Source organism: Brachyistius frenatus, unplaced genomic scaffold, assembly GCF_029030835.1.
Source record: "Brachyistius frenatus isolate BFR_SWC_R1_liver_20210118 unplaced genomic scaffold, ASM2903083v1 Contig_80, whole genome shotgun sequence".
In the NCBI taxonomy this organism is placed as follows: domain Eukaryota; kingdom Metazoa; phylum Chordata; class Actinopteri; family Embiotocidae; genus Brachyistius; species Brachyistius frenatus.
In genome coordinates this window covers 94,937-113,849 of record NW_027210679.1, presented here as the reverse complement: position 1 = coordinate 113,849, position 18,913 = coordinate 94,937, and the positions used below count along the sequence as shown (strand labels likewise).

Genomic DNA, 18,913 nt, shown 5'->3' with positions numbered 1-18,913 from the left:
GGCCCAAGACAGGACTTTTAGGTTGTTTTTTTTTCCCTTTATGATACTCTGTTTCTGTAAATAGACAAACTGGGAGGAAAAGCAGATGCTTTCACGAGTAATCTTTTTTTGGTATGAAATCTCCTTTTCTGTTGACTACACACACACACACACACACACACACACACAGATGAACTATCGACATCAGTCAGAGAAACACTGAGAGCTACTGTTGTTCATCATCAGCATGATGCGAAAGGAGAGAAGGGATGATGATAACACAAGAGGGGTTTAGACAGAGACACCGAAACATGGTGGGATGATACAAAAATGTGAGTTGTGATTCTCAAACATGGAGGTTTCAGGAACCTCTGAGATGTTCTTGGATTAATGTGAAGGGTCACATTGATTGGGAAGAAAGAGGAACATTTTGCTTCTGACTGTATTTATGACATAGAGGAGAGTTTTATGAAGTCAGCCCTCTAAACACTTGTTTTATGGTTAAATTACTGACCTTTTGTACCAACTTGTGATAAGGAGTTGCTCCTATACTAGTAGCTACAATCCTATAATGATATAGCTTCACCTCGATCAGTTACTTTAAAGGTTGAGAGTCACTATCTGAAATGGTAATGACCTTTGTTAGCATTCTTAAGTTTTAGTGAGTGAACACTGCTAGTCATCAGAGGGTCACTGTCTGATACTGTTGATACGTTAATAATGTAAAGTAAATGTAGAATCAGTTTTTCTTTTAGGAAATGTTTAAATATTTCCAGGGCTATAGGTTAAATACTTAAAGACCAGCTCAGTTAAGATGTTTGTTCTGTATCATAATGACAATATTCATGATTCATTCAATTTCTTTCCCACAATTTAGGTGAAAAATGGAAAAAAAAAAAAAAAGAAGCAATTTATGTTCATAGAGATGTTTGGATTTTGCACTAAAATCTGCAACAACAACAACAACAAAAAAAGTGAATGGAGGGTCATTCCTTTGCACAACAATTCACTCATTTCAGTTTGAAAAGCATGAAGGGATTTTTATGTTTCAATTGTAAGCAGGAGTGAAACGGCCATGAAACTGTCTGTCCGTCTTATTTTATGTATACGTATTTGCAAATTTGTTCTTATTGTGTGCACCTTTTTGTGTTTCTACGCTGCTGTAACGACTAAATTTCCCCAATGTGGGATTAATAAAGTCTAAACTGCAAGTAGGTACTGAACTTTGAATTTAATGCTAACGTCTGCATGCTAACAAGCTGATTCCATGAAATTCATTAGTCTCTTTTTTTTTTTTTTTTTTTTTAAGTAAAGCAACTTCCTGCAAAGATTGTGCAGATGAAAAAACAAACCAGGATCTTGTTGAATTACCAACCCAAAATCTATGTAAAATAATAATAACAACACAATCACACACCAACAGAATAGTTTGATACAAAATGCACATGTATTTTTCTTGGTTACATTTTGCAATGCAGGCCATCAACATTTATTCATTTTAACAGCGTCCACAAGGACAAGTGCAAACCTTCCTGAAATTCAAGAGCAGAAAAAAAAACAACAGGAATAAGTAAAAGTTAACATACAAAATAAGACATGATATAATGATGTTATCATTTATACAAAGGTAATGAAAAAAACAATTATCTTTACAGATTCATCTTAATATTAACTCAGAATATACATTTCAGTACTTTTTTGAGAAATTCTCTCTAATTTCTCTGCTCCCAAGCATCTGAAGGCAAATATCACATATTTGTAACAAATCTGGGCCTTCTGTAGACCATGTCATTGTATTTATCACAAATCAAATAACAAAACTGAACTGCTACTTCCAATCCCTCCGTGATTCCCTCCTTCCAAGACTGATGTTCTCACAATGTTTGAAGAGCATGAAATCTAGTGGCAATCTTGCAGTTAAGTATTCAACAAAATGTGTGCAACTTGTGCAAAAAAAAAAGTGAACAAAATAAACCTTTCAACTGTAATATTAACACAGAAGTGAGGTCGAGAAAGTGGCACTCAATGAAGAAAAACAGAGCGTGATAGGTTTAACAGTTAATATGTTTTTTACTATAACACGGAAATCCGATAACAAAATAAAAAAAAGTGCTCAAGATTGTCCTTAAAAAAATAAGAATGCTACCATATCTGTGTCTAACTCAGGCATCGGTGTGGCTTTGAATATTTAAGAGGGCTGAAAAGGTACATCACATAAATAAACACAGAAAACAGTGAAACGGTTAACGTCCGGCTTCAGCGTCGGCGCTGCCCTTCGCTTAATTCTTTTGTTAAGTACAACCATCTGTCAAAACCCTTTACTTCCTCCAACAGCACTCATCACAGAAGGTATGTCTGGGTCAGCCGAAGCAGAACTCGTTCTGATGAGAGCGCACAGCGAGTGAAGTCATTTCTGAAGGAAGCGGAAGGCGAGTTCTCCGCCGAAAACCCAGTCCAAAAGGCTAATTGGGTAACAAGAAACCAGTGTGCGTGCAGAGGTGAACGAGCCACAGTTTTAACATCGGTCACTTTTAAAGGCAGCAGTGCAGTCCCGCGACAAAGTGTCCTCTCCCACCCCTTCCTCCTCCATCTTCATCCCTCTCATGTTCCTCCTGTGCAATCGCTCAAATCAGCATGGAGAAGCATGTATTATTCAAACAAACACACACACACGCACGCAGAGGTATCAAGCACCACAAAGCTCAGCTCGCAGACATCACAGCAGTAGAAGCAGCCAGGCACACGGCAGCCATCGAGCACGGTCCCGGTTCAGATCAAGGCCCAGAAGCTGCGCTGGCTTTCACCATCTGCTCCCCGGAGTGTGAATCCATCGAGTCTCTCTCCACCTGCGAGACGTCGGTCAGCAGATCAGCTCCTGCTGTATTTCAGGCCGCGTCGGGAACAGGGGCTCGCCGAAGGAGAAGGCGTCACGGCCCGCCTTCAGCTCACTCTTCCCCGGGCACATGAGGTACGACCCGATCAAGTCCAGCTCGGAGGGAGCCGGGCTCTCGGGCTCCGACTCCGACTGGCTCGCCTCCTGCTCGTCCAGAGAGGGCCTGGTGTGAAGGTGCGGGTGGGGGTGGGGGTTCAGCCAGAGGTGATTGAGGCATTCTTCTGCCGTGGCTCTCTTCCTGCACACACAAAACACAATAACACTGTGGATGAGTGGAAATTCCCGCAGAGTTTATATAACCGAAGGATTGCCTCGATCCTCCAATTCACTCGATCCGCTCTCTTTAGAAGTCGGCCATATTCTTTTTCAACAGTGGGATCGGAAAGCCACAAAAACAACACTTTTCGGTCTCAAGACTTTTTCCCCCTACATCTCTGACCGATTACCCAAACTCGGAGGAATCTGTGCCTTTTTCCAATGCCACCACTAATCTGCTGCAATTAAACGACACTGGCTGGAGATTGTGACTCCGAATGCGAGACACCTCAGTTGAACCGTTCTTTTTTTTTTTTTTTTTTTTTTAACATGCTGACACTTGCGTCAGAGTTTGATCTAATGTCGAAACAAAGACACTCGCTTAAAAATTCTTTTTTTTTTTTTTTTTTTCAAAACTCCAATTTGCAACAAAGGAAATGACGTCTTGGCAAAGAGACGCATATCTTGTTACCACACACACTCATTCAGATACATGCGGATGTACATCCGTGCCAGTGCGCGTCTGACTCACATCCTTGGTGTGTAAATCAGCTCAATGTAATGCTGATGGAAACTTTGCAGATTCAGCCGTAATCATAACATCTGATGTTCTTTACGGTAAAAAAGCCTCACCTGGGGTTTTTAACCAACAGGGACTTGATGAAGTCAACAGCCAGCGAAGAGATGCCTTCGAATGTGTCTTGCGAGTAGTCCACGTTGACTTGGGAGATGTTCAGGAATGTCTCCTGCTTGTTGTCACCCAGGAAGGGAGACTCGCCCGTGAGCATGACGTAAGTCAGGACCCCGATACTCCTGGCAGAGAGGGAAGAAGAAGAAGAAGAAGAAGAAGAAGAAGAAGAAGAAGAAGGAGGAGGTTAAGAGGGAAGTTGTCATCTTTGATGGTTACAGAATGTATTTCGTGACGCACTGTAACAACAGATCTGGCTGGCCTCCCCCAAACTGCGGCTAGTCAATAATTAAATGCAAGTATGAAGCAAGGATTATCTTGTGGTCAAAAGTCTAGACAGAAAACTGTCTTCTGCACGTTAGGGAGGTGATGTCACTCTGCTGGATCTGTCTTTATTTCCAGAAGGAATGCACACACACTGAATGACTTCTGCATGGGATCCTCTTTAAAAAAAAAAAAAAATCCGTGCAAAGAGTCTGAAGTAGCACACTTACCACATGTCTGTAGCCGTGCTAATGGGTTCATAGTTCAGGATCTCTGGTGCTGCAACAGAAACACATGGCCCCAATTAGTCGTGATTAATGATACTCGCATCGAAAAGACACATATGGTTCTGGGCATTTAACGGATGAAGGCAGGACTTACCGACATACTCCGGGGTACCCAGGATCTCCCTAACTTCTGTGATGTTGTCAACGCGTCTGGACAAGCCAAAGTCCACGATCCGAATGTCCCCCAGAGGCCGGGCGCTGGTCAGCAAGACGTTCTGGGGCTGGAGAGGAAACACACACAGATTAGGAAAACTACGTAATGACTCGTGATTATTCAAGCAGCCTGAGGTGTGGCATCTGAGGTCTTTAATGTTTGTGTGATTGATTTAAAGCGTTTCGGAGAGGATTTGGGGTCTCATTTGTCAGTCAGTGTACTAGCTGCTCCTTTGAGCTCAGATCAGTCACTAAGCCAATTAGATGAGACTGAACACTGGCAGGATATCTCTGCCAAACAATTAGATGTCTCCATGGTTAGTGTGTGCAAATACTGTCGTATCTGTACAACTGGGATTAACTCTGGGCCAAACTGGCCTAATGCCAGAGTTGGTTTGGAACCAAGTGGCAAACCACAGTGACGTCACCCTCTGGCACTTTAGCCGTTGCCTTTACAGGTTTGTTTTTAGAGCCAGTACTGATCATGTTTGGACATGACTGAGAACCCAATAACACTACGTCCACCCACATATACCCTGACTGCACCCTAGGAGTGTCAGTCAAACCAGACACACCCTTAAGGATACATCTCTTTGAAGCGTAATACGTAATCAATAATGGATGTATTTTCAGAAGGATCACCAGAACACTGATCAGAAAGAGTGAATTCAGCTAATGAAACCATAATGACTCCTGCAAAAAAAGAAATTGACTTTTTATTTTATGAGAGAAGTTGATGCTTTTTTTGAATGGGAGTCTGTTGGAGTAAGAGGCTTTTTTTTGGAGACCGCCCCTAGCGGCCTTATGTGGTATTGCACGTCAAGACACTTCCACATTGGCTTCACTTTTCACATCTATGTACTGTGTTCATGTTTATATACAGTCTATGGTTGAAGCAGACCAAATATCAGGCCTGCACCAATAACCTCTATCCAACCAAAAGGATGCCTCAAGAGTGAATAAAATTCACCTTTCATCCTCACAACATACACCAAAATGTTTTAAAGCATCAGTACTACTAAAACAAGGTGTATTTGATGAAACTTGGTGTATTTGAATTGATCATTTAATCTGGAACACATTGTGTGACGTGTGTAATGAGAAACCAGACACTTGGTTTATTTGTCAGATGCCAAGAAAGGAGAAAAGAAAGGAAGCGACGACTGCCTCGTTTCCTCAGAACCCATTAAAGAAAACATGATAGTTCGGTCTGGCTCCTTTACCGACTGATTCCTCGCAGGAATTGGGTCATGACACACTGAATGAGGTGTGTTCGCGTAACAGAAATATTATCTCCCTCAGTCTCTGACACTCGAGGGAATGCACCGTCCTATATTTGTCACGCGATCTTTCGGTGTACTTACTTTCAGATCCAGATGCACCACGTTGTTCCGGTGCAGAAAGGCCACTCCGGTCAGGATCTGCTTAGCCAGCCGAATCACGTCCTTCTCTGTGAAGGCATCGTCGTTATCGGCAACGCACTGGTCGAAGATTTCGCCACCGGCAGCGCTGGAAAGAAAGCACAGGAAGAAAAACTCAGGAAAAAAAAAAGAAAACAAGGCAAAGACGAGAAGAAAGGAACTGTGAATGGATAGCCACCCAGTGGAGTTTAGTTTGGCTAACTTGCATTTGATTATTCAGCTTAACTTGTCATAATAAATTGGGCCTTAAAATGTACAAATACACCCTTCCTGTCAGTTTGAATCACACAAGTTGACATTGGTAAAATTCCAACCCATCCCATTTGTAAAATGTTTGTGAACAAACCCAAAGTTATTTTCTTATTTTTAATTATATAACAGTTCGTGTCCTCATTAGTGTACTTTGGCTTGAAGGGGCAAGAAGTCCTTCCACATCTATACACAATGAATCAATATCCTTTTAGGTGCACTGCCTGTGCATGTACAGGAATATTACTGAGATAAGAATGGTTATATCAGCTTACTGCACGGTCCGATAAGGTCTTTTTAAAGCCTAAATCATATACTGCAATAAATCTTAACCTACCCAAATGAGGGAAGGAAACAGGAGAAAACACTGCCCCACTAATCAAAGCTGCTTAAAGCAGAAAGGAAGAGGTGATAAACTATGAAGCAGCCAGACAAGGAGAAGAAGTGGGAGATGATGAGTTGGTAACTAGATAATGTTTGAGCCTCAGCCTGCATAGTTTTATATCAACTGGTCAAAACAACTTGCGTATGAGGGATTATCAGTTTCAGGAATTTAGTAATTGGACAACCCGATGATGACTTCTAATTTTTAGAAGGAGGAATAGTCAGATTCCTGCCCGGTCTTGCTGTTCTTGTGTAACAGTGTTAGGCGAAGTGGAGACACGATGGATTTACGTCAGATACTCCATCAGTCAGATCAATGCCTGAAGCTGACAGCTCACCCAAAAAAACACAACCATGTGTGGGGGATTTAAAGAGGTACACACATGTTTTGTTTTTTATCTTCAGAGGAAAACTTTGTGACCGGGCCTTGGGCATGACTGTTACATAACCAGGACCTGCTAACCCCCCGCACTCTTCACTAACCTCAGCTGTGAAAATAGGAAATACTTTTTGTTGGTGTTGTCATTTCTTATCTTGAAGATGTACCTACGTGGTCCTAATAATGTGATCTCTTCCTTTTGCTCTCGGCTCCAAATACTCATCACCTGCTTAAGTTTAGGAGCAGTGGAGACTTGCAATGAAATTCAACGCTCGGTTTGTTTACATTTATCTGCACCAAATGCAAAAAAAAAAAAAAAAAAGGCTGATGTCGGTGTTTTAATCTGAGTGGGAAATTTCAGACATGAGGGACATTTGACAAATCTTTGTAATGTTTCAAATTGCAAAACTAAAATAACCTCCATATGTCTTAATGGGTCAGAGTTGTCAAAAATGAACTTGAATCAGTCAACTTGACCTTTTAGCATTTACCTGTCTGAACATTTATGGGACAAAGTGTTTCAATAGCTTCATTAAGCTGTCAGCGGGATGCCCGAAGGGATTTAAAAACTCTCATAAAGACCATTTTGTTTAAAAACAGCAGAGTGCTCCCATTCTAGCCAAGAATGATCTGTTACTTCCCCTGAAGACCAAAATACTGTCGCTCTCCGTCTTTCCAAGAAAGTTAATGTACCCAAGTGTGTAGGCAGATATGCTCCCCTGCACCGACCGACAAGAACAAACTCACTGTAGCCAAAACATGTGAGGGCGCGCTGAGGCTACTCTTGAAGACAGGAGTCGAGAGCAGATGATCTTTGAGCTCTGAATTACTAAGAAGGAAAGAGGCAAAAGCGGTAAAATAAGTCAATCTCCTCTTTAGCTGGTAACCACTTTAGTTCTGCAGGAAAGCTCTTCTTGGCTGAGCACCAGGTTGGCTGCTCATTGACGTCAGTAGCAGCACCCTGTCAGCCAGTTTGCACCAGCCTAACCTGACTGCTGGCCGAATTATGTGGATAGCAGTTGTTTTCCAGGACAGGTTAATTAAAATCCAGCGAGGTCTGGGTTATGTTACACGCAAGGTGATGCCGAAACTGAAACGTACATAAAATGTCCTTAAAATAAAGCAATTCAAACAGTAAACCAAAAAAATTTAAATAACTTCAAGTCATTTCTACCTCAGTAGATACACCGAGGAGCATCCAAAAGGGATGCATTGGTTTGGCTGCAGTTAGGGTTTAGATTATTTTCTTAACATTAGGTAACATTCCCCTTCTAACAAATAAAACTTTCTTTATTCTGTGTTCGTATATTTCGAAAAACGAATGACATTTCTTCACGGAGAAATCATTACTTTGACTGCTAGCTAAAAGAAAACGAAGAAGAAGAAGAAGAAGAAAAAAAAAAAAAAAAAGGTTTCAGAGTTGATTAATTTTTCATCAAAGTGAGCATCTCTCAAACTAGTCATTATTCAGGGGGTTTCTGTGCTGCTGACGCTCGCTGCAGCTACACTTTCAAAGATGATTAGAATTCAACTTCCATTTTCTCTGACATTGAAAAGGATGTGGTTATGGCTATGAGAAGTGTGTGTGTGTGTGTGTGTGTGTGTGTGTGTGTGTGTGTGTGTGTGTGTGTGTGTGTGTGTGTGTGTGTGTGTGTGTGTGTGTGTGTGTGTGTTACACCAGCGTGGTGGTGGTGTGCTACTTTTGGGAGCTGTGCTCGCTGCTTATATTCAAACCCACAGGATATGGAAAATGGTTTGCAATTCTTGAAACTCCTGCTGAGGTCAGACGGTTTAGAGGAGGTAGCGCTTCGGGTCTCGCTGTGATTGCTTGGGCAGCTTTTAGGACGCGTGGTACAGTAGATAATAACTGACATTTAAAAACCGACTGCTAAAATATTGTGCACGAGCGGGCTCCTTTATATACGCTCAACAACTCCCAGTGCTGCACCTCCGGCAGCTGAGGAGGAACTGTGCACCGGTGGCTGCCGACCTCCTGCTATGTTTTCTCTGCAGGCATGCAGGGGTGAACTGTGGTGCTACTTCCCCTTTCACACTTCAGTCGGAGGTCAAACACGGCGCTCCCCACAGAGAGGCTTTTGTTCTGCAGAAGCATTCCATTTCTGGTGGTGGGAATGGCTAGCGAGGACCCGGTAGGAGAGGGCTTCCTGCATGATCAATTAGCAGTTCTGGAAAAGGGGGTCAGCGGACGTGGTTCGAGCGTAATTGCCCCGTGTTATGTCCTCGTAGTGAGGCGAGTTAGCTAATTAAGATGCCAAGTGGCTTTTCCAACTCCCAATTGAAGTCCGTCATTAAGAGTTTAACTAGATACATCATGTCATTTAATAGCCAACCACGAGAGGCCGGAGCCAGACAGCCGGGACGACTTTGCCGGGGTCACTGAATGCGCAGCTTGACTGCACTGCTGGCTAATTCACCTGCATGTCGGAGGACAACACGGCGCTTTAAACCCAGAGCAGCGCAGTCGCATCCAAATGACTCATTTGTAGCTCAATGTTTTTCATTTCCTCACAGTGAGCACGTTGCAATGTTTAACCACACGGGTGCTTAAAGGGACACTGGTTTTAGCGTAACAAGAAACTGAGACATTGAGGTCACACCCAGACGAGCAACTAACCACAGACAGAGAGAGAATTTCCATTTAAGGCCGAGTTCATGTCACTGTAACGGAAGGCTGTGCATTTCACACACACGTGTGTGCCGTTTTTGGTTTTCATGAGAAAGACTTGAGTGACAAGCATCTGCATTCTCAGCAACGAGCACACAGGACATGAGTGGGTATTTTCACAGAACAGACAGATGTGCAACATGAAAGTTACACGGCTGACATTTTTAACATGAAAATACAGGCTTGTGGCTGACGTGCATTGTCCTCAACTAAAAAACTGTCAAGTAGAATTGAATGACTGTTTTGTTGTCGTCAACCCGTCTGCATTAGAAAAAAAACCTCCAGTGGTGGAAAGTATTTCTGTAAGTGATGATTAAAGGATTTTCTTTTCTCTAATGATTGAGATTTCAGTTTTTGCTGCCATGACTCAAACACCAACGAGTGGGGAAAGTTGAATAGGTCAGTTAAGATTACCACTATGATCTCCATTATCATATCAGTGAGAGGGCGAGCCAGCGCTGGGTGTGTGTGAACTCAAACACCGGAGAGAATTTGTCAGCGACCTTTAAAAGACGTTTGTGTCGTGTCTTACCACTCCAGAACGAGGATGATCTCAGTGTTGGTTTCGTAGACCTCGTGCAGCGCCACCACATACGGGTTTGCTTTGGCCGACTCCAGCACGGCGATCTCATTCAAGATGTCCATGCGGCAGTCCTCGCCCTTCCGTCGCTTTCGCAGAAACTTGGCAGCATACTGCTTCCCCGTCGCCTTCTCAATGCACTTCTTCACCACCGCAAACTTTCCCCTGGGAAACAAAGAGGGGAGAGAGCGACAGAGTGATTAGTGAGGAGGCAGAGAAATCACAAACCACATTACTGCTTTTGTTCAAAATATTTGGTCGGGGAGGATTTTGTTCTGTTTCCAAGTAGCCACTGAATTAAATTTAGGTCACGTAAACTGTTGCAAATTAAAGGCCAAAACCGCTGGATATACTCATGACAGTTAAACTGCCATGAGGTGAAACATTTAGGGAAAAGCTCGTCCACCATTAATGAGTGCACCACTGAAGGCGAGCTCATGGAACAGTTCAGAGATAAGGAGGTTATGTGGCATCATTTGAAAACGAAGACCGTTCTTGACCAATGATACGCTCAGCTGAGGAGGCGCCATTAGACCTTCTGTTGATCGCCCCCTCCCCCCTTTATCCTCCTCTAGCCTTCAGGAGGGTCTGACAGACGGCAGATAAGGCCGACACTTTTGGCAAGAGCTGCCGAATAGTGGGCAGGGACCTGATTAGGGTGCTGCCACTTTATAGGTCAAGTAAAAAACAAAGAGATGCAGCAGCTCGGTCGCTCGATGTCACTTGTAAAAAAAAACAAAAAAAAACGGGGGATTTAGAGAGGAGCATCTACTCTCACAGCCTTGTCACGACCATTCTTTTTTTTTTTTTTTTGTGCATATACACTGATGGATTCATGGGAGGTGGTAAGGGTCAGCCTTGGGTGCGGGCAGGATGTCCGATGTGTGCAGAATTGGCACTTTGTGTCAGAGCGACACAATCGGCAGCCGTCCCTCCCGGAGAGATAATGAGGCCTTGTCCACTTCCCTTTCTTCACAGCTGACAGTAGCAGGGACAAATGGAATTGTGTCGACGCCTCCGCCCAGACCCTCAGCCCGAGACTGCTTCTCCTTTCACAACCGTACAAAAGCTGACCAGTCGGCTAAACACAGCGGCCTCGAGGCCGAGACCACCCACCTAACCAGGCCCGGTATGCCCGGGGGGGGGGGGGGGTTCACTGCTGTTACACTCAGGTGGGAGCCCAAGCAGCATGTTAAAGTGGACACTGTAACCTCAACATCTATATACGACTTGCAGATATATGTGTTGATGAGCTGCACAATTCACATGTACTGCAGAAGGCTGAGGAAAAGTGAACACAGGATGTGAAAACATGACAGAACCGGGCAGAATCTAAATGAAGTGGCTGAGTCAGAAAGGTCCAGTCAGCGTGGTGCCAGTCATTTTCCCACACAACGCTACTCCAAGCCCACTGTGCTGCTGACCAAAAACAGCAACTGTTCTGGCTGGAGCCTGGTTCTGTTTTGGCCAACCACAGCAGCAGCTGCTGCGAGGCCCGGTTCCAGTTTCCCAGTTTCGCAGAATGGTGACGAGTCATTGTTCAGAGTAAGAAAAAGGCAAAAGCCGTCAGAGCTTTTTCATCCTTAATTAGCCAGGTTCAGAGCTGTGGGCTGGGAACTACATATGGAGTGAAAAGAAATGACCGCTGGCTGCGGAAAAGAGCAGCGGGAGGCCTTTTCAAAGGCTGACAACAGGTCAGAGGTTACAAAACAAGGCTATCTTCCAGCCGGCCATGTTCACACTGCACCATTTTACTAGGCAGATGCAGAGAACCTTTCGGTTAAGTGTCTGTGCTTTAATCGAATATTTTAAGCTTGTTGCTCCATTGTTTATTTTTTTTTTGTATTAAAACACAAACGGGAAAGGAAAAGATTGCTTTTTTTTTCAGATATTCTGTCTGGATTTACAATTATGCAGCGTTAGCCTGAGCAGAATCTGAACCTCATCTGTCATCAGTCATCAACTTTCCCGTGAAACAAAACTGATTCCTCTCCAACACTTGAGATGGTGATAATTTGATTGAGAAGTTGGTTTCCTGTGGAGTCTGCGTTTTGTCTTCCTCCGTGGGGCACTGACTCATGTCTGAAGCGTAACGAGACATGACAGCTCTCACAGCTCTTATTTCCCTGCTCCGCAGACAGACCGACACACAACGGGAGTTCCTCTTCCTGCTTTCGAGTTGGCCGCGACATATTTTGTACTCGCTTCTGCAGGGGACCGTGGCTCATAATGCAAAGCTTGATGATGGGGAGGCTTTGAAAATGAGGCCAGTGGGCTGTATTGTTTATTTCAAGTTGAAGGGAGCTGAAGGGAGCAGCTATGGGAATAACTAAAGCCTGGCACCTACAGGTTCTAATATGGTCAGCATCCTAATGTACAGACTGTACAGCTGATTTCCTGCCACGCTACATACATTCCTGCACTTAATATGATTATGAAGCCTGATCTCAGGATGTTGTTGGGTTTAAGCCATGGGAAAGGGAGGGATGGAGTTGAGGTATGATGGTTGTGGTCGGTGGGGGAGATGGTTTAGAAGCTGCTTCAGCCGATGCCTTATGGGCAGCATCACTGCAGAGGGGCAAACTTAAAAGTGGAGTTGTAAAGACAGATGCAGAACAACAAGAATTAATCAAACAGCTAGTCGTGAAACATAAGTCCAATGCAGCTGCTTGTCTTAATTTAAAATGTTTTCTGGGAAAAGTCATTAAGGCCTGGCACATTGAGGAATTCACGCTGAGAGTTTGCTGGAATCTGCACTTCAGTGTCTGTCCACATCTGCAAATGTGACCCACAAAATATATTTGGTTGAAGAGTGAGACAGAAAAGTGGCAGATGACATATTTATTGACATCCTGGGAAAACAAGTAAACAGGGAAATTGTCTATGAAAGTCTTTACACCATATGGGTTACAGTTGCATTAAAAAGTAGAAGACATAAACTCTCTAAAAGCCACTGGGATCACTTGGTGTTTTAATAGAAATGTTCTGGCTTTAGTCTTGTAGCAAATCTGGTCCCTTGTCATTACTCTTGTCAGGCTGTAACACGTTCAAACTCATTGTGAAGTTCAGCTCATGACATTTTAGGCTTTACATAAAGTGCAGTTTCACTACTACATAAACCACATAGGTGGGCATCGACAGAAACAACACCACAGGTTGCAGAGTTTCAAAACCCAGAAATCAATACGATGCTTCCATTCTTTCTTAGATAGCAGACATACAGTAGCTGCCACTTTGATTTGTCTGAGAGAAGGTTTGAGAAGTTTTTGGAGGCTTTCTGGCCTGGTATTTTTATTTATTTTTAATTAAAATATAAGATGACTGTTAAAACTATTCGGCAACTTTGAGCCAAGTCACACAAAAGCGCATTGCCACTGCGCATTCCGGCTGGCAAAGCACGGACGCGTCTCTGTGTGGAGAACACCGGATTGGAAATGCTCAATTAACATGTTTACGATTAGCACGTGCAGGAACTCTAATATGGTTACCCGATTTGCTTAAGTTTATCAAGGTACTGTTGCAAAGTCCGGCCAGCCAGCGCACGAAACAAAAGCAGCGCACGGAAGATGTTTTTTGTTGTTGTTGTTGTTGTTGTTGTTGTTTTATCAATGAATGCTTGAAACCAATCATGCAAATAAATAAATACAAAATCTCACCTGCCCAGTTCTTTCCCCACGAGCTCGTAAGTGGTTGTGAACGGGTCAACTCTTATCCTCGTGATGATTTTTGTCACCATTCCGTTTTTGTTCATCGTTGCTGAATTCGCTGGCATTGAAGTCGTCGCTTTGAAATGAAACAATCTTCTGCCACCAAAAGCTTCAACACAACAAGGATGCTTTTTTTTTTTTTATGCTCAAGTAAAAACTCGCATGATAAAAAAAAATTAAAAAAAAAAAGAAGCCGGGTTGAGCCAACAGGAGCTGCTCGGAACCACCGGGAGGTAATCCAGGTTAAGCGCGTCCTAAACAAGAGGGTGATGTCTGCGGGAGCGTGACACACAGTCGGCGCGGTAAATTAGTTTGAGAGCTACTACACATTCCTGACAATAAACTCCTGGTCGAGTCCAGCCCACTGAGCTGACGCTCGGCAGCGGAAACCAATGAATGCGCTCAACAGGACGGAGCCGAGGTGCGAGCCAGCTGGCGAGTGGTGACAAGGGACAGAAGCTTATTGGCGCAGGCACACAAACATAAACAAAGCTTTCTGTCACTGGTTTCGGTCGGAAAGTTAATAGGATGTCTTAAATTATATTTTAAAAAAAAAAAAAAAAAAATCCCCTTATGATTTAGAGCAGTCTGTTAATGAATTAGATTTGTTGACATTTTTTCAGGCTCATAGTGCAAATGTAAATCCTAAAAGAAAGAAAAGTGAAGTTTGTCAGGGCTGATTAATGGGACACTTTGCAACTTGTACTTGGTTATCCTTTCCTCTCCTGACTTCTTTCAACATAATCAATCTGTAAAACCCCCAAAATAACCCCGAAAACAATATGAGGTGCAAGAAAAGGCTGCTGTTCACCTTCATTTAGAAACACATGCACACACACACGCACACACGCGCGCACATGCACTACCAAACATTTCAGGCATTTCAGTGCTGTTGGTATGTGCTTTCCTGATGCTTGCTCTGGGCTTGGCTGTGCTTACAGGTGAGGCTTGACTCTTTCTCACACAAAGCTCAGTCACGAATGTGAAGCTTGCCTCGGGGTATGACAGCTTTTATAACATTTTGTGTTCCTTCTCTTACCTGTGGGAGAGTTGTTTGTCTTCCCATTGAACCTGTATGTCATTAAAGAAGTATTCAAGACATCCCATTAGATGACCCATCAGTGAGGGTGGCACAGCCCAAGATCAGACAGTCCACTTATGTCATGTTCTCCGTTATGTAACTTCGAAGTAGGAAACAAATAAAAGGACATGATCACGAGCCGAGCCCGAAGATGACATGGTGAAAACAAATGATTGGTATTTGAGGCTTGCAGAGAGGGCTTAAGTGACGATGAACTGGACTTTTTGGGAAATGTGTCACCTACGCTGCAGGGGCTCGCTGAAGGTGAGAGGCTATTAGAGAGACCAAGGTCTGGGCTGACCCCAAACAAACAGAAAAGCACACACAGGCATATTTCCAGCTGAGTGTCACTCGCAGACAATAACAGACTTAGTGGTGGAGGCTGTGGTTTTGGCTTCAGTTTAAACCTCGCCTATGAGACAGTGTGTCTGTTCTCGTCAAAAGCATTGTTGTACCTTGTAGAGGTAAACGAAAGGGCATAACTGTGGTGGATATTAGTCACTGACATTCAGTGCTGCGGTTCATTATCAGGGCCCGAGCACCGATGGTGCAAAAGCCCTATTGTTATCCAAGCAATTATTATGATTCTCCGTTAACAACTGCATTTTTGGAGGCTTTATCATATTCAAAAACTCATGAAAGTTGGTACACGCATCTTTCGTAATTTAAAATTTCTTATTTTAGTGGAGTTGCGAGTGGGCATGGCCAAACGGCTCGCTAGCTCGCTGACAAATGTTTAGCCCACTGCAACCTTATAACTCCACCATCCATAAATATTCAATCAAATGCGACCAAAATTGCCGCAGACATTCTCTGGATAGTAGATATACGTGTTTTCAAGGGGGTCTGCAGTGATATCAAATATCTTCCTGTAATGTGTAGTGCATGCAAAACTTTTTCAATTTCTCCAAACGTTTCAACTTCACTAAAAGTTGAATCACCATCAACAGGCCAAGGTGGAATCTGAACCATTAATAAACCTTGGTGAACTAGAATATTTTACCTGTTGAGTTAACCAGACTGTCGGCTGAGTCACTGGAAGCTCTGCGTGAACTCCATTAAACACTTCCTCCTGCCGCATCTCGACCTCCAGCGCCGAAGATAGTCCAGCGGTCTACCGCTCAGGTATCACAGTTCATGGTTTATGGAGAGCAAGTCCTCTCAATAAGCCAAGCCATACAGTTCACGGAGAGCCAATCCTTGTAAGGGTAAAAGCCACATGGTTCACGGGGGCTAAAACCCCCTAAGGCAAGTCCCTCTAAGGGTAAGCCACACAGGTATGTTCAAGGTTGTATGTGCAGTAACCAAAGGTCAACAACAATGCAAAACTCTGTATGCTGCTATATACAAATTTAAGAGTATATAGTATAGAGTTATATATATATATGGTAATGGTAAAGTCAAGTATTTTCTTCTGCACATCATACAAGTGTCTATTTCCAGCCTGTATCCTTCATGTTTCTAAATCAGGACATGAATATTTGTGTTGTCTTGAGGGGAAAGAGTGAGGACGACAGGTTCCTTTGTGTCGGGTTTATGGCCTGTGGCAGAGCACATTGCTAGTGGTTCGTCACATGCCCCACATAGCTGTTATCTAGCAAACAGAGCAGGATTTGTCCAATCTTACCATACCGAAGCTAATTTTGTTGCCATAAACAGCAACTGATGTAAAAGAGAGCTATTGAGAGTGGACATTCCTCAGGCCCTACCGAGTCATTAGTGTCCGACGGGGAGGTTACATAACCTGTTACCGCCTCCTCAAATTTTTACCTTGAGTCGAAGTGAGCCCACTCTGATGTCTTGACCCTCCTTCTCTGCCAGGCTTCCCATTAAAGCCGGGTCAGAGTTCAGAGGAACCACGTTAGTGAAGGAGCTCTACCCGGCCCCAGAGACCTAATGAAAACACATACCAGCGAATTAGCCTGCCAGCCTCCAGTTTAGCTAACATAAATATGAGAAGTTCAGTCATGACCTGGGGAACGCAAAAATCTTTCCGAGCCAGTGGAACAAATAGTCCTAGTCACGACTGGCTCAGAAAACACAGCAAGACCTCGGCCATAAAGTTAACGTCTGGGTCTGTTCCAGGAAGTGTCCAAGATATGAATCTGATTGACGAAAAATGGGGATTTGATGACTTTAAATAGAGAGTGAGTGTACGTGATAAAGTTCCAACCTTTGCCTGGGTTTGTATTTTCTTGTAAATAATGCCATTTCTTAAAGGTCCCTTTTCAGATTTCCATTTTCTTTTCATGATAAATCATGTTTAGGTGCTCTATAAATACTGTTAAAGTGTCAAAATGCTCGGTTCATAGAGAAATGAACACAGGGCATTTTCAGCAGCTGTGCCGTTTGGATGAGCAGTTTGGAGTTCTGTAAGTTTGTGATGTCACAAACTCACGACCATGCCCCATGTCCGCCCTCAGCACCACCTATCTCACCTTTAAGTGGAAGAAAACTCAGAGTTGTCATTTTTTTGGGGGGGGGGGTAATGGAAACAAGTTATGAACACAACAAGTTGAAATTTCAAACGTGTTAACAAACACCAGTTCCACCAGTTTAAAGCAACATTTTTACTTCTGTTTCTGCCCAACTAATAAATGTAAATCTAACACTCTCTCCCTTTCAGCTCTTTTTTTGGTCTCTACCAACTTCAGAGGCAAATATCTGTCTCTTTAGCAGCTAAATGTTTACCAGCAACTCACTTACTGTGTTTGTCAGTCGTTTGGTGCTGACCAGGGAACATACAGTGGATTTTTTATTTATCTTTTTTGCCGTAACCAACTTTAAGAGAGATGACAGTAGACTTGAGGGGAGCTGAAGGCTCAGTTGATCATTCTCTGTGCATGAGTGACCTCCTTTTAGAAATTAGTTTCACAAAGTCATTGTTAGAATTTAAATTCACTTTTAACATCCTCCTACATAACGGATAATCAGACAAGTCCCAGTTCTTACAAAGAGCTGCTAAAAGGTTGTGGATGGAGGGGGAGAGGCAATCTGGTGTTAAAATAAGTGCCTGTTGAAGGGTGAGGGTACATGTACGCGATTAAACTCTCTTATGACTCCCTGAGGTGAATGTGCCAAAGAGACAGACCATCTTTTGTCCACACTTTCAAAGACGTCCTTTCTCGTTTTTGTTGCCCATGGGTGTGTTCAAATGGGGGGTTCTCATTATATAAGTGTTTTTCTGTGTGACTCTGTCACATTGTGCTGTTAAATGTTTGCTGCTCTTCATTTATGAGGCTGCTTGTGGACCAGAGGAGTTATTTTAAGACCACTTTGATAACATCAGACTTTTACTTTCTGTCTGAATGACCACAATGACCTGTTTCCACCGCTGGCTTATAACATGGAGAAGGTATGAATGAAAAAGTATGCCATCATCTGGCCCTGGGACATGTGTGACTTATGAGTTATCCTTGTCTGACATGGTTTTGCAGATAAAGGTCACACAGCCCTCAATGCAACGGTGTTTACAAGTCTCTTTCATTGCTTTCTTTCTCTTGTTTGGCTTAATGACTACTGATAGTAGCTTTTCTACTATTTCGTGAGAATGACAATCAATCTTTCTTTGGAAATTTGCTTTGTTAGCAAGGCCTAAAATACTACAGAGAATGATTGCTGCCTGTCTAAATTCTGTTTATGGTTCTTAGTTGAAAACCATTGTTTATGCTGAAAGAGGATTCCACATAATGAACGGCTTCAGACTCAGGAGGGCTATTTAGTAATCTCACCTCAGCCTATAGGAGTTCCTTATCTTCTCTGGTTGCCTCTCCTCTGACTTTTTCTACATATCGTATTGATTATGTGTTGTGCAACTTGCAACTTGGGGAGGTGGGGGGCATTGGGGCCGGCGACACCAACAGACTTAACAAACTGGTTAAGAAGGCCGGCTCCATCATTGGCTGCA

General features: G+C 43.2%; 1 protein-coding gene across 1 annotated transcript; it reads right to left on the bottom strand.

Moving 5' to 3' along the window:
• Positions 1 to 1,407: 1,407 nt before the first annotated feature.
• Positions 1,408 to 14,233, bottom strand: stk17al (serine/threonine kinase 17a like). Its single transcript, XM_069709064.1, has 7 exons — positions 13,875 to 14,233; positions 10,171 to 10,383; positions 5,884 to 6,028; positions 4,461 to 4,587; positions 4,310 to 4,358; positions 3,761 to 3,940; positions 1,408 to 3,110 (listed from the first exon to the last, which is right to left on the bottom strand). The coding sequence occupies exons 1-7, from the start codon at positions 13,988 to 13,990 to the stop codon at positions 2,840 to 2,842; spliced, it is 1,101 nt and encodes a 366-aa protein (XP_069565165.1). The 5' UTR covers positions 13,991 to 14,233; the 3' UTR covers positions 1,408 to 2,839.
• Between the last annotated feature and the right edge of the window lie 4,680 nt (positions 14,234 to 18,913).

What these genes read in the sequence shown, in the direction of transcription:
- stk17al (XM_069709064.1), bottom strand. Translation starts at nt 13,990, where the DNA reads ATGCCAGCGAATTCAGCAACGATGAACAAAAACGGAATGGTGACAAAA. An exon ending in GTGGGGAAAGAACTGGGCAG is followed by an intron (nt 10,384 to 13,874) that starts GTGAGATTTTGT and finishes TTTGTTTCCCAG; the next exon opens with GGGAAAGTTTGCGGTGGTGA. An exon ending in ATCATCCTCGTTCTGGAGTG is followed by an intron (nt 6,029 to 10,170) that starts GTAAGACACGAC and finishes CTTTCTTTCCAG; the next exon opens with CGCTGCCGGTGGCGAAATCT.